At 40.2% G+C, this 26267-nt stretch overlaps 1 protein-coding gene across 5 annotated transcripts in view; it reads left to right on the top strand.

Moving 5' to 3' along the window:
• Nucleotides 1-26267, top strand: part of GMCL1 (germ cell-less 1, spermatogenesis associated) — a 509303-nt gene that overhangs the window by 223768 nt on the left and 259268 nt on the right. For all 5 annotated transcript variants that reach the window (XM_053718223.1, XM_053718225.1, XM_053718220.1 and 2 more), the window contains one exon: nt 10370-10460. In XM_053718223.1, coding sequence (XP_053574198.1) covers nt 10370-10460 — 91 coding nt within the window. The remainder of the gene's footprint in view (nt 1-10369; nt 10461-26267) is intronic.

Below are 26267 nucleotides of genomic sequence, written 5' to 3'. Positions count from 1 at the left end.
AGATTCTTTCCTTTCTACAAGAAGGTTTGGAGAAAGGATTTTCTGCGAGTTCTCTGAAGGGACAGATCTCTGCTTTATCTGTTTTACTTCACAAAAGGCTGGCAGCTGTGCCAGACGTTTAAGCGTTTGTTCAGGCTCTGGTTAGAATCAAGCCTGTTTACAGACCTTTGACTCTTCCCTGGAGTCTTAATCTAGTTCTTTCAGTTCTTCAAGGGGTTCCGTTTGAACCCTTACATTCCATAGATATTAAGTTATTATCTTGGAAAGTTTTGTTTTAGGTTGCAATTTCTTCCGCTAGAAGAGTTTCTGAGTTATCTGCTCTGCAGTGTTCTCCGCCCTATCTGGTCCATGCAGATAAGGTGGTTTTTACGTACTGAGCCTGGTTTTCTTCCGAAGGTTGTTTCCAACAAAAATATTAACCAGGAGATAGTTGTACCTTCTTTGTGTCCGAATCCAGTTTCATAGAAGGAACGTTTGTTACACAATTTGGACGTTGTCCGTGCTCTAAAATTCTATTTAGATGCTACAAAGGATTTCAGACAAACATCTTCCTTGTTTGTTGTTTATTCTGGTAAAAGGAGAGGTCAAAAAGCAACTTCTACCTCTCTATCTTTTTGGCTTAAAAGCATCATAAGATTGGCTTATGAGACTGCCGGACGGCAGCCTCCTGAAAGAATCACAGCTCATTCCACTAGGGCCGTGGCTTCCACATGGGCCTTTAAGAACGAGGCTTCTGTTGATCAGATATGTAAGGCAGCGACTTGGTCTTCACTGCACACTTTTACCAAATTTTACAAATTTGATACTTTTGCTTCTTCTGAGGCTATTTTTGGGAGAAAGGTTTTGCAAACCGTGGTGCCTTCCATCTAGGTGACCTGATTTGCTCCCTCCCATCATCCGTGTCCTAAAGCTTTGGTATTGGTTCCCACAAGTAAGGATGACGCCGTGGACCGGACACACCTATGTTGGAGAAAACAGAATTTATGTTTACCTGATAAATTACTTTCTCCAACGGTGTGTCCGGTCCACGGCCCGCCCTGGTTTTTTAATCAGGTCTGATGATTTATTTTCTTTAACTACAGTCACCACGGTATCATATGATTTCTCCTATGCAAATATTCCTCCTTTACGTCGGTCGAATGACTGGGGAAGGCGGAGCCTAGGAGGGATCATGTGACCAGCTTTGCTGGGCTCTTTGCCATTTCCTGTTGGGGAAGAGAATATCCCACAAGTAAGGATGACGCCGTGGACCGGACACACCGTTGGAGAAAGTAATTTATCAGGTAAACATAAATTCTGTTTTTCTAATTTACTCCTATTATCAATTTTTCTTTGTTCTCTTGATATCTTTATTTTAAAAAGCTGGAATGTAAGCTTAGAAGCCAGCCTATTTTTGGTTCAGCATCTGGATAGCGCTCGCGGATTAGTGTCGAAATGTAGCCATCCAATCAGCAAGCGCTATCCAGGTGCTGAACCAAAAATGGGCTGGCCCCTAGTCTTACTTTCCAGCTTTTTTTAAATAAAGATACCAAGAGAACAAAGAAAAATTGATAATAGGAGTAAATTAGAAAGTTGCTTAAAATTGCATGCTCTGTCTGAATCATGGACGTTTATTTTTGACTAGACTATCCCTTTAAGTTCTTAAATATTCTGTTATAATGTATAAAAAGTCAGTTTAGACAGTCTAGTCAAAATTAAACTTTATGATTCAGATAGGGTATGTAATTTTAAACAACTTTCCAATTTACTTTTATTATCAAATTTGCTTTGTTCTTTTTGTGTTCTTTGTTGAAAGCTAAATCTAGATAGGCTCATATACTAATTTCTAAACCCTTGAAGTCTGCCTCTTATCTCTGTGCATTTTTACAGTTAATCACAGCTACACAGTGTTAGTTCACGAGTGCCATATAGGTAACATTGTGCTCACACCCGTGAAGTTATTTGAGAGTCAGCACTGATTGGCTAAAATGTAAGTTTGTCAAAAGAACTGAAATAAGGGGGAAGGCTGCAGAGGCTTAGGTACAAGGTAATCACAAAAGTAAAAAGTATATTAATATAACTGTGTTGGTTATGCAAAACAGGGGAATGGGTAATATAGGGATCCGCTATCTTTTTAAACAACAAAAATTCTGTAGTTGACTGTCCCTTTAATTATTTTACTGATTTTTGGCTTTAAGATTTTGCTGTATTTCCTATGTGCATTATTATTTAAGAAAATAACACCGGTAAAGAACTGCTTATTTCCCTCAACCACCCTATATAGTTTATATGTCAATCTTGAACATTTGGAAAATGTTTTGGTTGCTCTTGTTCCTGCATTGAAGTTGTCCCACTAATCTTTAAATCTTTTTGTGAAAAAGGAATTTACATTTCTCTGATTCTGTCATTTGTTTAGCTTAAAGCATAGCTGTAAAAAAACTGTAAAAAGCTGACTAGAAAATATCACCTGAACATCTCTATGTAAAAAAGAAAGATATTTTACCTCAAAATGTCCTAAGTATTCAAACCCTGTTGCAAAGGACTTTAAGCAGCAAATCAGTATGCCTGTCCCTACTCAGTTTAAGGAAGTTTACTATAAAATCGCATGAGTGTTAAGTGAAATCTCATGAGATCACAGTAAAAGAGTTCATGACCTCAGCAGTGCTGATGCTGATTGGCTGCAGTTATTTTTTTTTTTTTTTAACCTGCAGCTGGATAGCAGCTGAAGTATAACTTTTTTACACAGCAATTACTCTGGTGAGCTGAGGAAATTGTGAGGTAAAATATCTTTCTTTCTTTTTCAAGATACGATGAGTCTACGGATTTCATCCTTACTTGTGGGATTACGCCTCCTGGTCAGCAGGAGGAGGCAAAGAGCACCACAGCAGAGCTGTATAAATAGCTCCTCCGTTCCCTCCCAACCCAGTCATTCTCTTTGCCTGTGTTAGTAAGATCTTCATGGGCATTCAAAAATGATACTTCTGTTGAATTGATTTGTTATGCTGTATCTTGGTCGTCTCTTCGCGATTTTTACAAATTTGATGCCTTTGTCTCGTCTGAGGCTGCTTTTGGGAGAAAGGTTCTTCAAGCAGTGGTGCCTTCCATTTAGGTTTCCTGTCTTGTCCCTCCCTTTTCATCCGTGTACTATAGCTTTGGTATTGTATCCCACAAGTAAGGATGAAATCCGTGGACCCATCGTATCTTGAAAAAGAAAAGGAAATTTATGCGTACCTGATAAATTTATTTCTTTTTCGATACGATGAGTCCACGGCCCGCCCTGTTTTCTGAGACAGGTTATAAAATTTTTGTTAAACTTCAGACACCTCTGCACCTTGGCTTTTCCTTTCTCTTCCTAACTTCGGTCGAATGACTGGGTTGGGAGGGAAGGGAGGAGCTATATATACAGCTTTGCTGTGGTGCTCTTTGCCTCCTCCTGCTGACCAGGAGGCGTAATCCCACAAGTAAGGATGAAATACGTGGACTCATCGTATCAAAAAAGAAATAAATTTATCAGGTAAGCATAAATTTCCTTTTTTTACATAGAGATGCTCAGGTGATATTTTCCTGTCAGCTTTTTACAGTTATGCTGCATCAGTTTCAAGTGATTTAGCATATGAGTATTATGTCCCTTTAAAGGGACATGAAACCCCCAAAAAATATTTCATGATTTAGACAGAGCATACAATTTTTTAACAACTTTCCAATTTACTTCTATTATTTATTTTGCTTGCTCCTCTTGTTATCCTTTGCTGAAAGGTTTATCTAGGTAAGCTCAGGCGCAGCAAAGAACCTAGGTCCTAGCTGCTGATTGGTGGCTGCATATATATACTGATTATCATTGGTTCACCCATTTGTTAGAAACCAGAAGTGCAATGCTGAATAAAGCTAATTTGATAATAGAAGTAAAATGGAAAGTTGTTTAAAATTGTATGTTCTACCTAAATCATGAAATAATTTTTTTGTGTTTCATGTCCCTATTAAAGGGACATGAAACGTTTATTTCTATTATTAAATGTACTTTGCTCTCTTGGTATCCTTTGTTTGAAAAACTACTAGATTCGTAGCATCCACATGTCTATGGCAGCAGCTTTACAAAAAAAAGCTTTTAAAGTGATGGTAAAGTTTCCACTTCATATAATCAGATCCGGAATGGAAACCATATTTTATAAGGCCTTTAATTCATCCGTTCTAATGAAGATACGCTTTAACTTACTTTTTAATATAGCAATGAACTTCAAATACCACACACTCCAGCTGTCTACTTCAAAAGTAATTTTTATGTGAGCGGACAGTTTAAATTGTTCTCCAATTGGTGCACTAGCCATACGGCACTCACACATTTTATTTCTTTCATGTAATTAGCAAGAGTCCATGAGCTAGTGACGTATGGGATATACATTCCTACCAGGAGGGGCAAAGTTTCCCAAACCACAAAATGCCTATAAATACACCCTTCACCACACCCACAATTCAGTTTTCCAAACTTTGCCTCCTATGGAGGTGGTGAAGTAAGTTTGTGCTAGATTCTACGTTGATATGCGCTCCGCAGCAAGTTGGAGCCCGGTTTTCCTCTCAGCGTGCAGTGAATGTCAGAGGGATGTGAGGAGAGTATTGCCTATTTGAATGCAGTGATCTCCTTCTACGGGGTCTATTTCATAGGTTCTCTGTTATCGGTCGTAGAGATTCTTCTCTTACCTCCCTTTTCAGATCGACGATATACTCTTATTTATATACCATTACCTCTGCTGATTTTCGTTTCAGTACTGGTTTGGCTTTCTACAAACATGTAGATGAGTGTCCTGGGGTAAGTAAATCTTATTTTCTGTGACACTCTAAGCTATGGTTGGGCACTTTATTTTTAAAGTTCTAAATATATGTATTCAAACATTTATTTGCCTTGACTCAGGATGTTCAACATTCCTTATTTTCAGACAGTCAGTTTCATATTTGGGATAATGCATTGAATCAATCTTTTTTTCTTACCTTAAAATTTGACTCTTTTTTCCCTGTGGGCTGTTAGGCTCGCGGGGGCTGAAAATGCTTCATTTTATTGCGTCATTCTTGGCGTGGACTTTTTTGGCGCAAAAAAAAAATCTTTTCTGTTTCCGGCGTCATACGTGTCACCGGAAGTTGCGTCATTTTTTGACGTCCTTTTGCGCCAAAAATGTCGGCGTTCCGGATGTGGCGTCATTTTTGGCGCCAAAAAGCATTTAGGCGCCAAATAATGTGGGCGTCTTATTTGGCGCTAAAAAATATGGGCGTCGCTTTTGTCTCCACATTATTTCAGTCTCATTTTTTCTTTGCTTCTGGTTACTAGAAGCTTGTTTATTGGCATTTTTTCCCATTCCTGAAACTGTCATTTAAGGAATTTGATCAATTTTGCTTTATATGTTGTTTTTTCTCTTACATATTGCAAGATGTCTCACGTTGCATCTGAGTCAGAAGATACTTCAGGAAAATCGCTGTCTAGTGCTGGAACTACCAAAGCTAAGTGTATCTGCTGTAAACTTTTGGTGGCTATTCCTCCGGCTGTTGTTTGTATTAATTGTCATGACAAACTTGTTAAAGCAGATAATATTTCCTTTAGTAATGTACCATTGCCTGTTGCAGTTCCTTCAACATCTAAGGTGCAGAATGTTCCTGATAACATAAGAGATTTTGTTTCTGAATCCATCAAGAAGGCTATGTCTGTTATTTCTCCTTCTAGTAAACATAAAAAATCTTTTAAAACTTCTCTCTCTACAGATGAATTTTTAAATGAACATCATCATTCTGATTCTGATGACTCTTCTGGTTCAGAGGATTCTGTCTCAGAGATTGATGCTGATAAATCTTCATATTTATTTAAAATGGAATTTATTCGTTCTTTACTTAAAGAAGTACTAATTGCTTTAGAAATAGAGGATTCTGGTCCTCTTGATACTAATTCTAAACGTTTAGATAAGGTATTTAAATCTCCTGTGGTTATTCCAGAAGTTTTTCCTGTTCCTAATGCTATTTCTGAAGTAATTTCCAGAGAATGGGATAAATTGGGTAATTCATTTACTCCTTCTAAACGTTTTAAGCAATTATATCCTGTGCCGTCTGACAGATTAGAATTTTGGGACAAAATCCCTAAAGTTGATGGGGCTATTTCTACCCTTGCTAAACGTACTACTATTCCTACGTCAGATGGTACTTCGTTTAAGGATCCTTTAGATAGGAAAATTGAATCCTTTCTAAGAAAAGCTTATCTGTGTTCAGGTAATCTTCTTAGACCTGCTATATCATTGGCTGATGTTGCTGCAGCTTCAACTTTTTGGTTGGAGACTTTAGCGCAACAAGTAACAGATCATGATTCTCATAATATTATTCTTCTTCTTCAGCATGCTAATAATTGTATCTGTGATGCCATTTTTGATATTATCAGAGTTGATGTCAGGTTTATGTCTCTAGCTATTTTAGCTAGCAGAGCTTTATGGCTTAAAACTTGGAATGCTGATATGGCTTCTAAATCAACTCTACTTTCCATTTCTTTCCAGGGTAACAAATTATTTGGTTCTCGGTTGGATTCTATTATCTCAACTGTTACTGGTGGGAAAGGAACTTTTTTACCACAGGATAAAAAATCTAAGGGTAAAAACAGGGCTAACAATCGTTTTCGTTCCTTTCGTTTCAACAAAGAACAAAAGCCTGATCCTTCATCCTCAGGAGCAGTTTCAGTTTGGAAACCATCTCCAGTCTGGAATAAATCCAAGCCTTCTAGAAAGGCAAAGCCTGCTTCTAAGTCCACATGAAGGTGCGGCCCTCATTCCAGCTCAGCTGGTAGGGGGCAGGTTACGTTTTTTCAAAGAAATTTGGATCAATTCTGTTCACAATCTTTGGATTCAGAACATTGTTTCAGAAGGGTACAGAATTGGTTTCAAGATGAGACCTCCTGCAAAGAGATTTTTTCTTTCCTGTGTCCCAGTAAATCCAGTGAAAGCTCAAGCATTTCTGAATTGTGTTTCAGATCTAGAGTTGGCTGGAGTAATTATGCCAGTTCCAGTTCTGGAACAGGGGATGGGGTTTTATTCAAATCTCTTCATTGTACCAAAGAAGGAGAATTCCTTCAGACCAGTTCTGGATTTAAAAATATTGAATCGTTATGTAAGGATACCAACGTTCAAAATGGTAACTGTAAGGACTATCTTGCCTTTTGTTCAGCAAGGGCATTATATGTCCACAATAGATTTACAGGATGCATATCTGCATATTCCGATTCATCCAGATCATTATCAGTTCCTGAGATTCTCTTTTCTGGACAAGCATTACCAGTTTGTGGCTCTGCCATTTGGCCTAGCTACAGCTCCAAGAATTTTTACAAAGGTTCTCGGTGCCCTTCTGTCTGTAATCAGAGAACAGGGTATTGTGGTATTTCCTTATTTGGACGATATCTTGGTACTTGCTCAGTCTTTACATTTAGCAGAATCTCATACGAATCGACTTGTGTTGTTTCTTCAAGATCATGGTTGGAGGATCAATTCACCAAAAAGTTCATTGATTCCTCAGACAAGGGTAACCTTTCTGGGTTTCCAGATAGATTCAGTGTCCATGACTCTGTCTTTAACAGACAAGAGACGTCTGAAATTGATTTCAGCTTGTCGAAACCTTCAGTCACAATCATTCCCTTCGGTAGCTTTATGCATGGAAATTCTAGGTCTTATGACTGCTGCATCGGACGCGATCCCCTTTGCTCGTTTTCACATGCGACCTCTTCAGCTCTGTATGCTGAATCAATGGTGCAAGGATTACACAAAGATATCTCAATTAATATATTTAAAACCGATTGTACGACACTCTCTAACATGGTGGACAGATCACCATCGTTTAATTCAGGGGGCTTCTTTTGTGCTTCCGACCTGGACTGTAATTTCAACAGATGCAAGTCTTACAGGTTGGGGAGCTGTGTGGGGATCTCTGACGGCACAAGGAGTTTGGGAATCTCAGGAGGTGAGATTACCGATCAATATTTTGGAACTCCGTGCAATTTTCAGAGCTCTTCAGTCTTGGCCTCTTCTGAAGAGAGAATCGTTCATTTGTTTTCAGACAGACAATGTCACAACGGTGGCATACATCAATCATCAAGAAGGGACTCACAGTCCTCTGGCTATGAAAGAAGTATCTCGAATTCTGGTTTGGGCGGAATCCAGCTCCTGTCTAATCTCTGCGGTTCATATCCCAGGTATAGACAATTGGGAAGCGGATTATCTCAGTCGCCAAACGTTGCATCCGGGCGAATGGTCTCTTCACCCAGAGGTATTTCTTCAGATTGTTCAAATGTGGGAGCTTCCAGAAATAGATCTGATGGCGTCTCATCTAAACAAGAAACTTCCCAGGTATCTGTCCAGATCCCGGGATCCTCAGGCGGAAGCAGTGGATGCATTATCACTTCCTTGGAAGTATCATCCTGCTTATATCTTTCCGCCTCTAGTTCTTCTTCCAAGAGTAATCTCCAAGATTCTGAAGGAATGCTCGTTTGTTCTGCTGGTAGCTCCGGCATGGCCTCACAGGTTTTGGTATGCGGATCTTGTCCGGATGGCCTCTTGCCATCCGTGGACTCTTCCGCTACGACCAGACCTTCTGTCGCAAGGTCCTTTTTTCCATCAGGATCTCAAATCCTTAAATTTAAAGGTATGGAGATTGAACGCTTGATTCCTGGTCAAAGAGGTTTCTCTGACTCTGTGATTAATACTATGTTACAGGCTCGTAAATCTGTATCCAGAGAGATATATTATAGAGTCTGGAAGACTTATATTTCTTGGTGTCTTTCTCATCATTTTTCTTGGCATTCTTTTAGAATTCCGAGAATTTTACAGTTTCTTCAGGATGGTTTAGATAAAGGTTTATCCGCAAGTTCTTTGAAAGGACAAATCTTTGCTCTTTCTGTTCTTTTTCACAGAAAGATTGCTAATCTTCCTGATATTCATTGTTTTGTACAAGCTTTGGTTCGTATAAAACCTGTCATTAAGTCAATTTCTCCTCCTTGGAGTTTGAATTTGGTTCTGGGGGCTCTTCAAGCTCCTCCGTTTGAACCTATGCATTCATTGGACATTAAATTACTTTCTTGGAAAGTTTTGTTCCTTTTGGCAATCTCTTCTGCCAGAATAGTTTCTGAATTATCTGCTCTTTCTTGTGAGTCTCCTTTTCTGATTTTTCATCAGGATAAGGCAGTGTTGCGAACTTCTTTTGAATTTTTACCTAAAGTTGTGAATTCCAACAACATTAGTAGAGAAATTGTGGTTCCTTCATTATGTCCTAATCCTAAGAATCCTAAGGAGAAATCGTTGCATTCTTTGGATGTTGTTAGAGCTTTGAAATATTATGTTGAAGCTACTAAGTCTTTCCGAAAGACTTCCAGTTTATTTGTTATCTTTTCCGGTTCTAGAAAAGGCCAGAAAGCTTCTGCCATTTCTTTGGCATCTTGGTTGAAATCTTTAATTCATCATGCCTATGTCGAGTCGGGTAAAACTCCGCCTCAAAGGATTACAGCTCATTCTACTAGGTCAGTTTCTACTTCCTGGGCGTTTAGGAATGAAGCTTCGATTGATCAGATTTGCAAAGCAGCAACTTGGTCCTCTTTGCATACTTTTACTAAATTCTACCATTTTGATGTATTTTCTTCTTCTGAAGCAGTTTTTGGTAGAAAAGTACTTCAGGCAGCGGTTTCAGTTTGAATCTTCTGCTTATGTTTTTCATTAAATTTTATTTTGGGTGTGGATTATTTTTAGCAGGAATTGGCTGTCTTTATTTTATCCCTCCCTCTCTAGTGACTCTTGCGTGGAAAGATCCACATCTTGGGTAATCATTATCCCATACGTCACTAGCTCATGGACTCTTGCTAATTACATGAAAGAAAACATAATTTATGTAAGAACTTACCTGATAAATTAATTTCTTTCATATTAGCAAGAGTCCATGAGGCCCGCCCTTTTTTTGTGGTGCTTATGATTTTTGTATAAAGCACAATTATTCCAATTCCTTATTTTATATGCTTTCTCACTTTTTTATCACCCCACTTCTTGGCTATTCGTTAAACTGAATTGTGGGTGTGGTGAGGGGTGTATTTATAGGCATTTTGAGGTTTGGGAAACTTTGCCCCTCCTGGTAGGAATGTATATCCCATACGTCACTAGCTGAAAGAAATGAATTTATCAGGTAAGTTCTTACATAAATTATGTTTTTTCTAACTTGATATTATGAGTCACAGGGCCAGAATTTTTGTTGTGTTGAGTGAGGAATGGGCACATTTTACAATGTCTCACAGATGAGATCTGTAGGATGTTGTGAGAGATTGGATATGGGGGTAAAAGAAAGGGCCTATCTGTGTGTGAGAGATAGCTATACATTTTCTTTTCTATTTTACTTTTAGTGGATGTTCCTTCAGTTAGTGCCTTCCTGGAATGGATCCTTAAAAGAGCTGCTGCCTGCTGCAGATGCCTGGTTTTCCCAGCGAAAGAATGGTATAAGTCTAATATTTCCTTATAGAATTCACTTGCTAATGTAACTTAGCTTAAGTTGTATAAACGTTTTTTTTTTTCAAAAGCTTTATTGAATACAAATAAATGTAAAGAACAATTCCATATACAATGTTGCGCAATAATCAAGTGTTCCTGAGCAGAGTATATGCTTGCAATTTCCATTAACTCAACATATTATACATACAATAATAATAGGGAGACAAAGAGATATTCTATCAGCACTCGTTGTATGGCCAGTAAGAGTCCAGTGCCCCTTTGCGGTGCAAGCGGAGGGAAGTTCCATGGAGCGATACAAGACTAATCAGGTTACATTTGTTATGCCTAACAATCATATCAAGAGGGGTATGGAAGTAGCGGGTCAATACTTCACAGGGTATCAAGTTTAACCAACATCCACAGCCTCTAGAGGCAAGTTGTGTATTGATTGTTGTAATCTGTGTATTTCGTGATGGAGTGTGTATACGGTGCGTATAGTGGTCTATTTCTCTTGTAAGGTGTATCCAGTGCACGGATCATCCATTACTTGTGGGATATTCTCCTTCCCAACAGGAAGTTGCAAGAGGATCACCCACAGCAGAGCTGCTATATAGCTCCTCCCCTAACTGCCATATCCAGTCATTTTCTTGCAAGCTCTCAACATAGCTGGAGGTAGTAAGAGGAAAGTGGTGTAATATAGTTAGTTTTTTCTTCAATCAAAAGTTTATTGTTTTTAAATGGTACCGGAGTTGTACTATTTTATCTCAGGCAGCATTTAGAAGAAGAATCTGCCTGCGTTTTTCTATGATCTTAGCAGAAGTAACTAAGATCCACTGCTGTTCTCACATATGTCTGAGGAGTAAGGTAACGTCAGAGGGAGAATGGCGTTCAGGTTATCCTGCAATAAGGTATGTGCAGTTATAAGTTTTTCTAGGGATGGAATTTGCTAGAAAAAAGCTTCTGATACCGGATTAATGTAAGTTAAGCCTAAATACAGTGATTTAATAGCGACTAGTATCAGGCTTGCTATCAGAGGTATATACTCTGATTAATGTGCAATATAAAACGTTTGCTGGCATGTTTAATCGTTTTTATATATGCTTTGGTGATAAAACTTATTGGGGCCTAGTTTTTTCCACATGGCTGGCTTGATTTTTGCCTAGAAACAGTTTCCTGAGGCTTTCCACTGTTGTAATATGAGTGGGAGGGGCCTAGTTAAAATTACAGACAGAGACATTCAGCTTCCCTCAGCAGTCCCCTGCATGCTTTAGGACATCTCTGAAGGGCTAAAAAGGCTTCAAAAGTCATATATTGAGGAAGGTAAAGCCACAGTGAAGCTGTGGCAGTTGTTGTGACTGTTTAAAAAACGTTTTTTTCAATTTGTTAATCCGTTTTTTGTATTAAGGGGTTAATCATCCATTTGCAAGTGGGTGCAATGCTCTGCTAACTTGTTACATACACTGTAAAAATTTTGTTAGTTTAACTGCCTTTTTTCACTGTTATTTCAAATTTTAGCAAAATTTCTTTCCCTTAAAGGCACAGTAACGTTTTTTATATTGCTTGTTTAACTTGATGTAAAGTGTTTTCCAAGCTTGCTAGTCTCATTGCTAGTCTGTATTAACATGTCTGACATAGAGGAAACTCCTTGTTCATTATGTTTAAAAGCGATGGTGGAACCCTACATAAGAATATGTACTAAATGTATTGATTTCACTTTAAACAATAAAGATCAGCTTTTATCTTTAAAAAATTTATCACCAGAGGATTCTGGCGATGGGGAAGTTATGCCGACTAACTCTCCCCACGTGTCAGACCCTTTGACTCCCGCTCAAGGGACGCTAAAATGGCGCCAAGTACATCAAAGACGCCCATAGCGATTACTTTGCAGGACATGGCGGCAATCATGGATAATACCCTGTCAGCGGTATTAGCCAGACTGCCGAAATTCAGAGGAAAGCGCGATAGCTCTGGGGTTAGACGTAGTACAGAGCGCGCAGATGCCTTAAGGCCCATGTCTGATACTGCGTCACAATATGCAGAAGCTGAGGAAGGAGAGCTTCAGTCTGTGGGTGACATTTCTGATTCGGGGAAACCTGATTTAGATATTTCTACTTTTAAATTTAAGCTTGAGAACCTCCGTGTATTGCTTGGGGAGGTGTTAGCTGCTCTGAATGACTGTCACACAATTGCAGTACCAGAGAAATTGTGTAGACTGGATAAATACTATGCAGTGCCGGTGTGTACTGATGTTTTTCCAATACCTAAAAGGTTTACAGAAATCATTAATAAGGAGTGGGATAGACCCGGTGTGCCGTTTCCCCCCCCTCCTATTTTTAGAAAAATGTTTCCAATAGACGCCACCACACGGGACTTATGGCAGACGGTCCCGAAGGTGGAGGGAGCAGTTTCTACTTTAGCAAAGCGTACCACTATCCCTGTCGAGGACAGTTGTGCTTTTTCAGATCCAATGGATAAAAAATTAGGTTACCTTTAAGAAAATGTTTATTCAACAAGGTTTTATCCTGCAGCCCCTTGCATGCATTGCGCCTGTCAATGCTGCTGCGGCGTTCTGCTTTGAGTCTCTGGAAGAGGCCTTTCGGACAGCTACTCCATTGAATGAAATACTTGACAAGCTTAGAACACTTAAGCTAGCTAATTCTTTTGTTTCTGACGCCATTGTTCATTTGACTAAACTAACGGCTAAGAATTCTGGATTCACCATCCAGGCGCGTAGGGCGTTATGGCTTAAATCTTGGTCAGCTGACGTGACTTCAAAGTCTAAATTACTTATTCCCTTCAAGGGGCAGACCCTATTCGGGCCTGGTTTGAAGGAAATTATTGTTGACATTACTGGAGGTAAGGGTCATACCCTTCCTCAAGACAGGGCCAAATCAAAGGCCAAACAGTCTAATTTTCATGCCTTTCGAAACTTCAAGGCAGGTGCAGCATCAACTTCCTCTGCTACAAGACAAGAGGGAACTTTTGCTCAATCCAAGCCGGGCTGGAAACCTAACCAGTCCTGGAACAAAGGCAAGCAGGCCAGAAAGCCTGCTGCTGCCTCTAAGACAGCATGAAGGAACGGCCCCCTAGCCTGTAACGGATCTAGTAGGGGGCAGACTTTCTCTCTTCGCCCAGGTGTGGGCAAGAGATGTTCAGGATCCCTGGGCGTTGGAGATCATATCTCAGGGATATCTTCTGGACTTCAAAGCTTCCCCTCCTCAAGGGAGATTTCACCTTTCGAGATTATCTGTAAACCAGATAAAGAAAGAGGCATTCTTACGCTGTGTGCAAGACCTCCTAGTTATGGGAGTGATCTGTCCAGTTCCATAGTCGGAACAGAGACAGGGTTTTTATTCAAATCTGTTTGTGGTTCCCAAAAAAGAGGGAACCTTCAGACCCATTTTGGATCTAAAGATCTTAAACAAATTCCTCAGAGTTCCATCGTTCAAAATGGAAACTATTCGGACCATCTTACCTATGATCCAGGAGGGTCAGTACATGACCACAGTGGATTTGAAGGATGCTTACCTTCACATACCGATTCACAAAGATCATAATCGGTTCCTAAGGTTTGCCTTTCTGGACAGGCATTACCAATTTGTTGCTCTTCCCTTCGGGTTAGCTGCAGCTCCAAGAATCTTTACAAATGTTCTGGGATTGCTTCTGGCGGTCTTAAGACCGCGAGGTATATCAGTGGCCCCTTATCTGGACGACATCCTGATACAGGCATCAAGCTTTCAGATTGCCAAGTCACATACGGACATAGTTCTGGCATTTCTCAGGTCACATGGGTGGAAGGTGAACGAGGAAAAGAGTTCTCTATCCCCACTCACAAGAGTCTCCTTCCTAGGGACTCTGATAGATTCTGTAAAAATGAAGATTTACCTGACAGAATCCAGGTTATCAAAGCTTCTAAAATCTTGCCTTGTTCTTCATTCTATTCCGCGCCCTTCGGTGGCTCAGTGTATGGAAGTAATCAGCTTGATTGTAGCAGCGATGGACATAGTGCCATTTGCGCGACTACATCTCAGACCGCTGCAACTATGCATGCTCAGTCAGTGGAATTTTGATTACACAAATTTGTCCCCTCTGCTAAATCTGGATCAAGAGACCAGAGATTCTCTTCTCTGGTGGCTATCTCGGGTCCATCTGTCCAAAGGTATGACCTTTCGCAGGCCAGATTGGACAATTGTAACAACAGATGCCAGCCTTCTAGGTTGGGGTGCAGTCTGGAATTCCCTGAAGGCTCAGGGATCGTGGACTCAGGAGGAGAAACTCCTCCCAATAAATATTCTGGAGTTAAGAGCAATATTCAATGCTTTTCTAGCTTGGCCTCAGTTAGCAACCCTGAGGTTCATCAGATTTCAGTCGGACAACATCACGACTGTGGCTTACATCAACCATCAAGGGGGAACCAGGAGTTCCCTAGCGATGTTAGAAGTCTCCATGATAATTCGCTGGGCAGAGACTCACTCTTGCCACCTATCAGCAATCCATATCCCAGGTGTAGAGAACTGGGAGGCGGATTTTCTAAGTCGTCAGACTTTTCATCTGGGGGAGTGGGAACTCCATCCGGAGGTGTTTGCTCAATTGGTTCATCGTTGGGGCAAACCAGAACTGGATCTCATGGCGTCTCGCCAGAATGCCAAGCTTCCTTGTTACGGATCCAGGTCCAGGGACCCAGAAGCGGCACTGATAGATGCTCTAGCAGCGCCTTGGTTCTTAAACCTGGCTTATGTGTTTCCACCGTTTCCTCTGCCCCCTCGACTGATTGCCAAAATCAAACAGGAGAGAGCATCGGTGATCTTGATAGCGCCTGCGTGGCCACGCAGGACCTGGTATGCAGACCTAGTGGACATGTCATCCTTTCTTTCATGTAATTAGCAAGAGTCAATGAGCTAGTGACGTATGGGATATATATTCCTACCAGGAGGGGCAAAGTTTCCCAAACCTCAAAATGCCTATAAATACACCCCTCACCACACCCACAAATCAGTTTTACAAACTTTGCCTCCTATGGAGGTGGTGAAGTAAGTTTGTGCTAGATTCTACGTTGATATGCGCTCCGCAGCAGGTTGGAGCCCGGTTTTCCTCTCAGCGTGCAGTGAATGTCAGAGGGATGTGAGGAGAGTATTGCCTACTTGAATGCAGTGATCTCCTTCTACGGGGTCTATTTCATAGGTTCTCTGTTATCGGTCGTAGAGATTCATCTCTTACCTCCCTTTTCAGATCGACGATATACTCTTATATATACCATTTCCTCTACTGATTCTCGTTTCAGTACTGGTTTGGCTTTCTACTACATGTAGATGAGTGTCCTGGGGTAAGTAAGTCTTATTTTCTGTGACACTCTAAGCTATGGTTGGGCACTTTTTTTTATAAAGTTCTAAATATATGTATTCAAACATTTATTTGCCTTGTCTCAGGATGTTCAACGTTCCTTATTTCAGACAGTCAGTTTCATATTTGGGATAATGCATATGAATAAATCAATTTTTTCTTACCTTAAAATTTGACTTTTCCCTGTGGGCTGTTAGGCTCGCGGGGGCTGAAAATACTTCATTTTATTGCGTCATTCTTGGCGCTGACTTTTTTGGCGCAAAAATTATTTTCTGTTTCCGGCGTCATACGTGTCGCCGGAAGTTGCGTCATTTTTGACGTTTTTTTGCGCCAAAAGTGTCAGCGTTCCGGATGTGGCGTCATTTTTAGCGCCAAAAGCATTTAGGCGCCAAATAATGTGGGCGTCCTTTTTGGCGCTAAAAAAATATGGGCGTCACTATTGTCTCCACATTATTTTAGTCTCATTATTTTTTGCTTCTGGTTGCTAGAAGCTTGTTCACTGGCATTTTTTCCCATTCCTGAAACTGTCATTTAAGGAATTTGATCAAATTTTGCTTTATATGTTGTTTTTTCTATTACATATTGCAAGATGTCCCACGTTGAAGCTGAGTCAGAAGATACTTCTGGAAAATCGCTGCCTGGTGCTGGAGCTACCAAAGCTAAGTGTATCTGCTGTAAACTTTTGGTATCTGTTCCTCCAGCTGTTGTTTGTACTGTTTGTCATGACATACTTGCTAATGCAGATAATATTTCCTTTAGTACTGTTACATTACTTGTTGCTGTTCCGTCAACATCTAATACTCAAAGTGTTCCTGATAACATAAGAGATTTTGTTTCTAAATCCATTAAGAAGGCTATGTCTGTTATTCCGCCTTCTAGTAAACGTAAAAAGTCTTTTAAAACTTCTCATTTTTCAGATGAATTTTTAAATGAACATCATCATTCTGATACTGATATTGGTTCTTCTGATTCAGAGGATTCTGTCTCAGAGGTTGATGCTGATAAATCTTCATATTTATTTAAAATGGAATTTATTCGTTCTTTACTTAAAGAAGTCCTAATTGCATTAGAAATTGAGGTTTCTAGTCCTCTTGATTCTAAATCTAAACGTTTAGATAAGGTTTTTAAATCACCTGTAGTTATTGCAGAAGTATTTCCTGTCCCTGGTGCTATTTCTGAAGTAATTTCCAGGGAATGGAATAATTTGGGTAATTCTTTTACTCCTTCTAAACGTTTTAAGCAATTATATCCTGTGCCATCTGACAGATTAGAATTTTGGGACAAAATCCCTAAGGTTGATGGGGCTGTCTCTACTCTTGCTAAGCGTACTACTATTCCTACGGCAGATGGTACTTCCTTTAAGGATCCTTTAGATAGGAAAATTGAATCCTTTCTATGAAAAGCTTACTTGTGTTCAGGTAATCTTCTTAGACCTGCTATATCTTTAGCGGATGTTGCTGCAGCTTCAACTTTTTGGTTAGAAGCTTTAGCGCAACAAGTAACAGATCATAATTCTCATAGCATTATTATTCTTCTACAACATGCTAATAATTTTATTTGTGATGCCATCTTTGATATCATTAGAGTTGATGTCGGGTATATGTCTCTAGCTATTTTAGCTAGAAGAGCTTTATGGCTTAAAACTTGGAATGCTGATATGTCTTCTAAGTCTACTCTGCTTTCACTTTCTTTCCAAGGTAATAAATTATTTGGTTCTTAGTTCGATTCTATTATCTCAACTGTTACTGGAGGGAAAGGAACTTTTTTACCACAGGATAAAAAATCTAAAGGTAAATTTAGGTCTAATAATCGTTTTCGTTCCTTTCGTCACAATAAGGAACAAAAGCCTGATCCTTCATCCTCAGGAGCGGTATCAGTTTGGAAACCATCTCCAGTCTGGATTAAATCCAAGCTTTTTAGAAAACCAAAGCCAGCTCCCAAGTCCACATGAAGGTGCGGCCCTCATTCCAGCTCAGCTGGTAGGGGGCAGATTACGTTTTTTTCAACGAAATTTGGATCAATTCCGTTCACAATCTCTGGATTCAGAACATTGTTTCAGAAGGGTACAGAATTGGCTTCAAGATAAGGCCTCCTGCAAAGAGATTTTTTCTTTCCCGTGTCCCAGTAAACCTAGCGAAGGCTCAAGCATTTCTGAAATGTGTTTCAGATCTAGAGTTGGCTGGAGTAATTATGCCAGTTCCAGTTCTGGAACAGGAGCTGGGGTTTTATTCAAATCTCTTCATTGTACCAAAGAAGGAGAATTCCTTCAGACCAGTTCTGGATCTAAAAATATTGAATCGTTATGTAAGGATACCAACATTCAAAATGGTAACTGTAAGGACTATCCTGCCTTTTGTTCAGCAAGGGCATTATATGTCCACAATAGATTTACAGGATGCATATCTGCATATTCCGATTCATCCAGATCACTATCAGTTTCTGAGATTCTCTTTCCTAGACAAGCATTACCAGTTTGTGGCTCTACCGTTTGGCCTAGCAACAGCTCCAAGAATTTTTACAAAGGTTCTCGGTGCCCTTCTGTCTGTAATCAGAGAACAGGGTATTGTGGTATTTCCTTATTTGGACGATATCTTGGTACTTGCTCAGTCTTCACATTTAGCAGAATCTCATACGAATCGACTTGTGTTGTTTCTTCAAGATCATGGTTGGAGGATCAATTTACCAAAAAGTTCATTGATTCCTCAGACAAGGGTAATCTTTTTAGGTTTCCAGATAGATTCAGTGTCCATGACTCTGTCTTTGACAGACAAGAGACGTCTAAAGTTGATATCAGCTTGTCGAAACCTTCAGTCACAATCATTCCCTTCGGTAGCTTTATGCATGGAAATTCTAGGTCTTATGACTGCTGCATCGGACGCGATCCCCTTTGCTCGTTTTCACATGCGACCTCTTCAGCTCTGTATGCTGAACCAGTGGTGCAGGGATTACACAAAGATATCTCAATTAATATCTTTATCACCGATTGTACGACACTCTCTGACGTGGTGGACAGATCACCATCGTTTAGTTCAGGGGGCTTCTTTTGTTCTTCCGACCTGGACTGTAATTTCAACAGATGCAAGTCTGACAGGTTGGGGAGCTGTTTGGGGGTCTCTGACAGCACAAGGGGTTTGGGAATCTCAGGAGGTGAGATTACCGATCATTATTTTGGAACTCTGTGCAATTTTCAGAGCTCTTCAGTCATGGCCTCTTCTAAAGAGAGAATCGTTCATTTGTTTTCAGACAGACAATGTCACAACTGTGGCATACATCAATCATCAAGGAGGGACTCACAGTCCTCTGGCTATGAAGGAAGTATCTCGAATTCTGGTATGGGCGGAATCCAGCTCCTGTCTAGTTTCTGCGGTTCATATCCCAGGTATAGACAATTGGGAAGCGGATTATCTCAGTCGCCAAACGTTACATCCGGGCGAATGGTCTCTTCACCCAGAGGTATTTCTTCAGATTGTTTAAATGTGGGGACTTCCAGAAATAGATCTGATGGCCTCTCATCTAAACAAGAAACTTCCCAGGTATCTGTCCAGATCCAGGGATCCTCAAGCGGAAGCAGTGGATGCATTGTCACTTCCTTGGAAGTATCATCCTACCTATATCTTTCCGCCTCTAGTTCTTCTTCCGAGAGTAATCTCCAAGATTCTGAAGGAATGCTCGTTTGTTCTGCTGGTAGCGCCAGCATGGCCTCACAGGTTTTGGTATGCGGATCTTGTCCGGATGGCCTCTTGCCAACCGTGGACTCTTCCGTTAAGACCAGACCTTTTGTCGCAAGGTCCTTTTTTCCATCAGGATCTCAAATCCTTAAATTTAAAGGTATGGAGATTGAACGCTTGATTCTTAGTCAAAGAGGTTTCTCTGACTCTGTGATTAATACTATTTTACAGGCTCGTAAATCTGTATCTAGGGAGATATATTATAGAGTCTGGAAGACTTATATTTCTTGGTGTCTTTCTCATCATTTTTCCTGGCATTCTTTTAGAATTCCGAGAATTTTACAGTTTCTTCAGGATGGTTTGGATAAAGGTTTGTCTGCAAGTTCCTTGAAAGGACAAATCTCTGCTCTTTCTGTTCTTTTTCACAGAAAGATTGCTAATCTTCCTGATATTCATTGTTTTGTACAAGCTTTGGTTCGTATAAAACCTGTCATTAAGTCAATTTCTCCTCCTTGGAGTTTGAATTTGGTTCTGGGGGCTCTTCAAGCTCCTCCGTTTGAACCTATGCATTCGTTAGACATCAAATTACTTTCTTGGAAAGTTTTGTTCCTTTTGGCCATCTCTTCTGCCAGAAGAGTTTCTGAATTATCTGCTCTTTCTTGTGAGTCTCCTTTTCTGATTTTTCATCAGGATAAGGCGGTGTTGCGAACTTCTTTTAAATTTTTACCTAAGGTTGTGAATTCTAACAACATTAGTAGAGAAATTGTGGTTCCTTCATTGTGTCCTAATCCTAAGAATTCTAAGGAGAGATCATTGCATTCTTTGGATGTAGTTAGAGCTTTGAAATATTATGTTGAAGCTACTAAGAATTTCCGAAAGACTTCTAGTCTATTTGTTATCTTTTCCGGTTCTAGGAAAGGTCAGAAGGCCTCTGCCATTTCTTTGGCATCTTGGTTGAAATCTTTAATTCATCATGCTTATGTCGAGTCGGGTAAAACTCCGCCTCAAAGGATTAGAGCTCATTCTACTAGGTCAGTTTCTACTTCCTGGGCGTTTAGAAATGAAGCGTCGGTTGATCAGATTTGCAAAGCAGCAACTTGGTCTTCTTTGCATACTTTTACTAAATTCTACCATTTTGATGTGTTTTCTTCTTCTGAAGCCGTTTTTGGTAGAAAAGTACTTCAGGCAGCTGTTTCAGTTTGAATCTTCTGCTTATAATTTCAGTTTTTTTCATTATAAAATTTAAACTTTATTTTGGGTGTGGATTATTTTTCAGCGGAATTGGCTGTCTTTATTTTATCCCTCCCTCTCTAGTGACTCTTGCGTGGAAAGATCCACATCTTGGGTAGTCATTATCCCATACGTCACTAGCTCATGGACTCTTGCTAATTACATGAAAGAAAACATAATTTATGTAAGAACTTACCTGATAAATTAATTTCTTTCATATTAGCAAGAGTCCATGAGGCCCACCCTTTTTTTGTGGTGGTTACGATTTTTTTGTATAAAGCACAATTATTCCAATTCCTTATTTTTTATGCTTTCGCACTTTTTTCTTATCACCCCACTTCTTGGCTATTCGTTAAACTGATTTGTGGGTGTGGTGAGGGGGTGTATTTATAGGCATTTTGAGGTTTGGGAACCTTTGCCCCTCCTGGTAGGAATGTATATCCCATACGTCACTAGCTCATGGACTCTTGCTAATATGAAAGAAATGAATTTATCAGGTAAGTTCTTACATAAATTATGTTTTCCACCATGGACCCTGCCTCTGAGACAAGACCTTCTACTACAAGGTCCTTTGAATCATCCAAATCTAATTTCTCTGAGACTGACTGCATGGAGATTGAACGCTTGATTTTATCAAAGCGTGGCTTCTCCGAGTCAGTCATTGATACCCTTATACAGGCACGAAAGCCTGTCACCAAGAAAATCTACCATAAGATATGGCGTAAATACCTTTATTGGTGTGAATCCAAGAATTACTCATGGAGTAAGGTTAGGATTCCTAGGATATTGTCCTTTCTCCAAGAGGGTTTGGAAAAAGGATTATCAGCTAGTTCTTTAAAGGGACCGATTTCTGCTCTGTCTATTCTTTTGCACAAGCGTCTGGCAGAAGTTCCAGACGTTCAATCTTTTTGTCAGGCTTTGGTTAGAATTAAGCCTGTGTTTAAACCTGTAGCTCCCCCATGGAGCTTAAACTTGGTTCTTAAAGTTCTTCAAGGTGTTCCGTTTGAACCCCTTCATTCCATTGATATCAAACTTTTATCTTGGAAAGTTCTGTTTTTGATGTCTATTTCCTCGGCTCGGAGAGTCTGAGTTATCTGCCTTACAATGTGATTCTCCTTATCTGATTTTCCATTCAGATAAAGTAGTTCTGCGTACAAAACCTGGGTTTTTACCTAAGGTAGTTTCTAACAAGAATATCAATCAAGAGATTGTTGTTCCATCATTGTGTCCTAATCCTTCTTCAAAGAAGGAACGCCTTTTACATAATCTGGACGTGGTCCGTGCTTTAAAGTTTTACTTACAAGCTACTAAAGTTTTTCGCCAAACATCTACACTGTTTGTTGTTTTACTCTGGACAGAGGAGAGGTCAAAAAGCTTCGGCAACCTCTCTTTCTTTTTGGCTTTGGAGCGTAATACGCTTAGCCTATGAGACTGCTGGACAGCAGCCCCCTGAAAGGATTACAGCTCATTCTACTAGAGCTGTGGCTTCCACCTGGGCCTTTAAAAATGAAGCTTCTGTTGAACAGATTTGCAAGGCGGCGACTTGGTCTTCGCTTCATACCTTTTCAAAATTTTACAAATTTGATACTTTTGCTTCTTCGGAGGCTATTTTTGGGGGAGAGGTTCTACAGGCAGTGGTCCCTTCCGTTTAAGTACCTGCCTTGTCCCTCCCTTCATCCGTGTACTTTAGCTTTGGTATTGGTATCCCACAAGTAATGGATGATCCGTGGACTGGATACACCTTACAAGAGAAAACATAATTTATGCTTACCTGATAAATTTATTTCTCTTGTGGTGTATCCAGTCCACGGCCCGCCCTGTCTTTTTAAGGCAGGTCTAAATTTTAATTTAAACTAGTCACCACTGCACCCTATGGTTTCTCCTTTCTCGGCTTGTTTCGGTCGAATGACTGGATATGGCAGTTAGGGGAGGAGCTCTATAGCAGCTCTGCTGTGGGTGATCCTATTGCAACTTCCTGTTGGGAAGGAGAATATCCCACAAGTAATGGATGATCCGTGGACTGGATACACCACAAGAGAAATAAATTTATCAGGTAAGCATAAATTATGTTTTTGCCCCTTGCCATATGGAGTTGTTTAGGAATTCAACCTATCTCATGCGTCATCCTCTTGGTCTAGCCTCGTCTGATTCGACCCAGTCTGATTCGATAACTTTTTATCCTTCCTCAGAGACAACCCTTTTGACCACATTTATCAGGTTGAGTTGTTTACAAAAGTGGAGCAGTATCACCCGGTCAACAGTGAGCTGAAACACTGAGAGATTTCAGCACGCTCAATACTGCCCATATGAGTGCTTAAAATCTTGCAAGTATCTTTTCATAGGGTTTGAATATGGTGGAGGCCATTTGGTAGTGTTATCTACACCAGGAGAAGTTCTCTCTCTTTTTTTTCTTATATACCTATATAGATTATCGAAGGTTGCCTGTGAGTCATTGCGCTGGAACACTGTGAGATTTCAGCCTGCTTATTTTGCAGACTGTGATCACTACAGATGCAAGTCTTTCAGGTTGGGTAGCTGTTTGGGGGTCTCTGAGAGCAGAGGCGAAGTTACCAATCAATGTTCTAGAACTTCATGCTTCCCCCCCCCCCCCCCCCCCAAGATATGGAGACTCCACAAAGTCATTCAATTACTACTGGGAATATCACTCCTGGCCAGCAGGAGGAGGCAAAGAGCACCACAGCAAAGCTGTTAAGTGTCACTCCCCTACCCATAATCCACAGTCATTCTCTTTGCCTCTGTCAATGTAGGAGATGAAGTTTGGTGTCTAAAGAAATTAATTCCTTTTTGGGTACTTTTCCCTGCAAGCAAGGATTTGGGTTTAGCTGAGTCCACGTCAATCTCTTCAGTAGAGTAGTGGTGGCTTTAAAGCAGTTAGGAAGTTGTGAGGTAGTCCTCATTTTTGTTTCCTATCACATTGCTGCCCATGGTACAGAAAGTCAGAGTTGGCTACTCTGTTCTTTCTTTTTCTACAGGTCTCTGTAAGGAGTATGTGTCCTTTCACGCCTTGTGAGCCTTCTTCCTGCTGGACAGCTAGACTGCAGGTAAGTGCTTTTGTCTTCTAGGTCTTTGAGACTTACACTTCAGAAGAATATTTTATATGCAGTAGATGGGGACATTTTTAAAATCCTTTATACAGGATTCTCTTTGGCAGTGGGCAGGCACATTATGTATGTCAAAACTAGGGGTTAATCTTCCCTTTATTGGGACGTTTTTCCTCTTTGGGCTAATTTTGTTGAAATACTTTATTAGTATGTGTGTGGGGCTTATGTTTTATACAGGGATTTATGTATAAACTTAAAATTTGGCAGTTGGTTACTTTGCTTGCTTAGCTAGAACAGGCTAACTGACAGACTGCTTGAGCGTTTGTGTAAATTTAGCCCCGGTGTTGTAGGCAGAGGGAAACGCGCGCCTTTTACTTGCTGCGTAGTTTCCTCTCTCTGCCGGTCATGTAACTTCTCTCTGCTGTCGGATATTCACGGAGCGGAGCGGTGTCAATGAATTTCAGTCTCTTTGTGTCTATCTACTATACGATCGTTTTAGAGACTTCTGGCAGCCAAATTGTGTATAAGTGTTACGGTAAGGCACCTCAGCCTGTCTGAGTTGTAGGGGGCCTGATTGGTTTATTATTTTAAATAATTTTTGCATAATGTTAATCAGCTGTGGTATTTAAAATACTTAAAGGAAGAGTGTATTTAAAAAAATTCTACAATTTAGGGAATTTTTTTATTTAGTATTATGGGCATAGAAGACTGTGTCTTTTGACAAATGCTTGTTATGGCTAGAGGCACAAATTGTTTTGCCATGCAATTCTGTGCTGCATGCTTAGCTAGAAGACTTCAATTCAAAGATAAATTGTTGCCCGCTGAGCCCAGTGTCTCTCAGGATGATGCTGTTCAGGCAATGCCACAGCTTTCTCCTCAAACGTCCCAAACCTCTATGGCGTCACAGTGCCCTGCAGTTCCTCTCGGCCTCCTGGAGGAGTTTATTTGCCTGCATATTTTGCTGCACAGGTATCTTCTGCGGTATCTGCAGCATTATTTGCTTTTCTTCTACAAGATACGATGAGTCCACGGATTTCATCCTTGTGGGATATTATCCTCCTGCTAACAGGAAGTGGCAAAGAGCACCACAGCAGAGCTGTATATATAGCACCTCCCTTCCCTCCACCCCCAGTCATTCTCTTTGCCTGTGTTATACTAGGAAGAGGTAAAGTGAGGTGTTAGTTTTAGTTTCTTTATTCAATAAGTTTTTTTATTTTAAATGGTACCAGTGAGTACTATTTTCCTCAGGGGGATATGGAAGAAGATTTCTGCCCTGAGGTTGATGATCTTAGCAGATGTAACTAAGATCCATGTTGGTTCCCACAGAGCTTCTGAAGGTAATACAAGAGACCTCTTCAGTGTGGAGAACGGTTTCATGCTACAAGCAGCATTGAGGTATGTGCAGCCCTTTATTTCTGAGGAGACTTGGTATATCAGAACTGGCTGACATTTATTTCCCTGCAAGGGAAGGGGTAAGCAGTAGACCTGTAAAACAATGGGGTATTACTGAGAAACCTATGCTTAACTTATTTTATTGACATATTGGGCCAAGCATTATAATGGGCTTAACAGCATTATAAAGAGACACTGGGAGAGGCAGGAATATGCTTAACGGTTTTTATTGGAAAATACAGGATTTGCATATAAACAGTTTGGCCGTATTTTAAGTGTACTTAGGGGTTAAATTATATCCACATGGCTTATACTCTAAACCGCTTCATCATGCGGTTGTTCAGGCCTATACTATCATCGGACATGATGGGCGGGGCTTATTTTCGCGCGCTCAGACGCGCACTTCACTCTGGCTGAGAAGGCAGCAGGCATTAGCTCCGGTTGAGCCTAGACTGGTGTTCTATTATCCGGATCTTTGTCAAGTCATTTTGAGGTACCCTGGGGGCAGGTAGGCGCCACAGCAGAGCTGTGGCAAGGTGCAGGGGTTATATTTTCAAATTTAACATATTTGTGACTATAAATGCCTTGTAGAGGTTAATTCTCCCCTTACTCTTGGGGTGCAATAATTCTTGGAGCCATTGCTTAGGTGTAGTTAATTTTAAATAGTAAATTAACGTGTTGTAGCATTTTTGGAAAATTTGTGCGCTTTTTTATTTCTTAAAGGCGCAGTACACATTTCTCAAACAATTGTTTAAATCAATAAATAAAGTGTTTAACGACTATTGTGGTTATTACTAGTCTTTTCAACATGTCTGACATTGATGAATCTCATTGTTCTATGTGTTTAGAAGCCATTGTGGAACCCCTTCTTACATTGTGTACCTCTTGTACTGAAAGGGTCTTATATTGTAAAAAGCATATTTTAGGTCAAGAAAGTGTGTCTAAGGATGATTCTCAATCTGAAGAGAACCAGGATATGCCATCCAATTCTCCCCAAGTGTTGCAACCTTTAACGCCCACACAAGCGACAGCAAGTACCTCTAGTGCGTCTAATTATTTTACTCTGCAGGAGATGACTGCAGTTATGTCAACTACCCTTACAGAGGTATTATCTAAATTAC

The sequence above is a fragment of the Bombina bombina genome, chromosome 6 (genome assembly GCF_027579735.1).
Source record: "Bombina bombina isolate aBomBom1 chromosome 6, aBomBom1.pri, whole genome shotgun sequence".
Classification (NCBI taxonomy): Eukaryota; Metazoa; Chordata; class Amphibia; order Anura; family Bombinatoridae; genus Bombina; species Bombina bombina.
The sequence above is the reverse complement of the archived record's forward strand: the minus strand, read 5'-3'. Positions and strand labels throughout refer to the sequence as shown.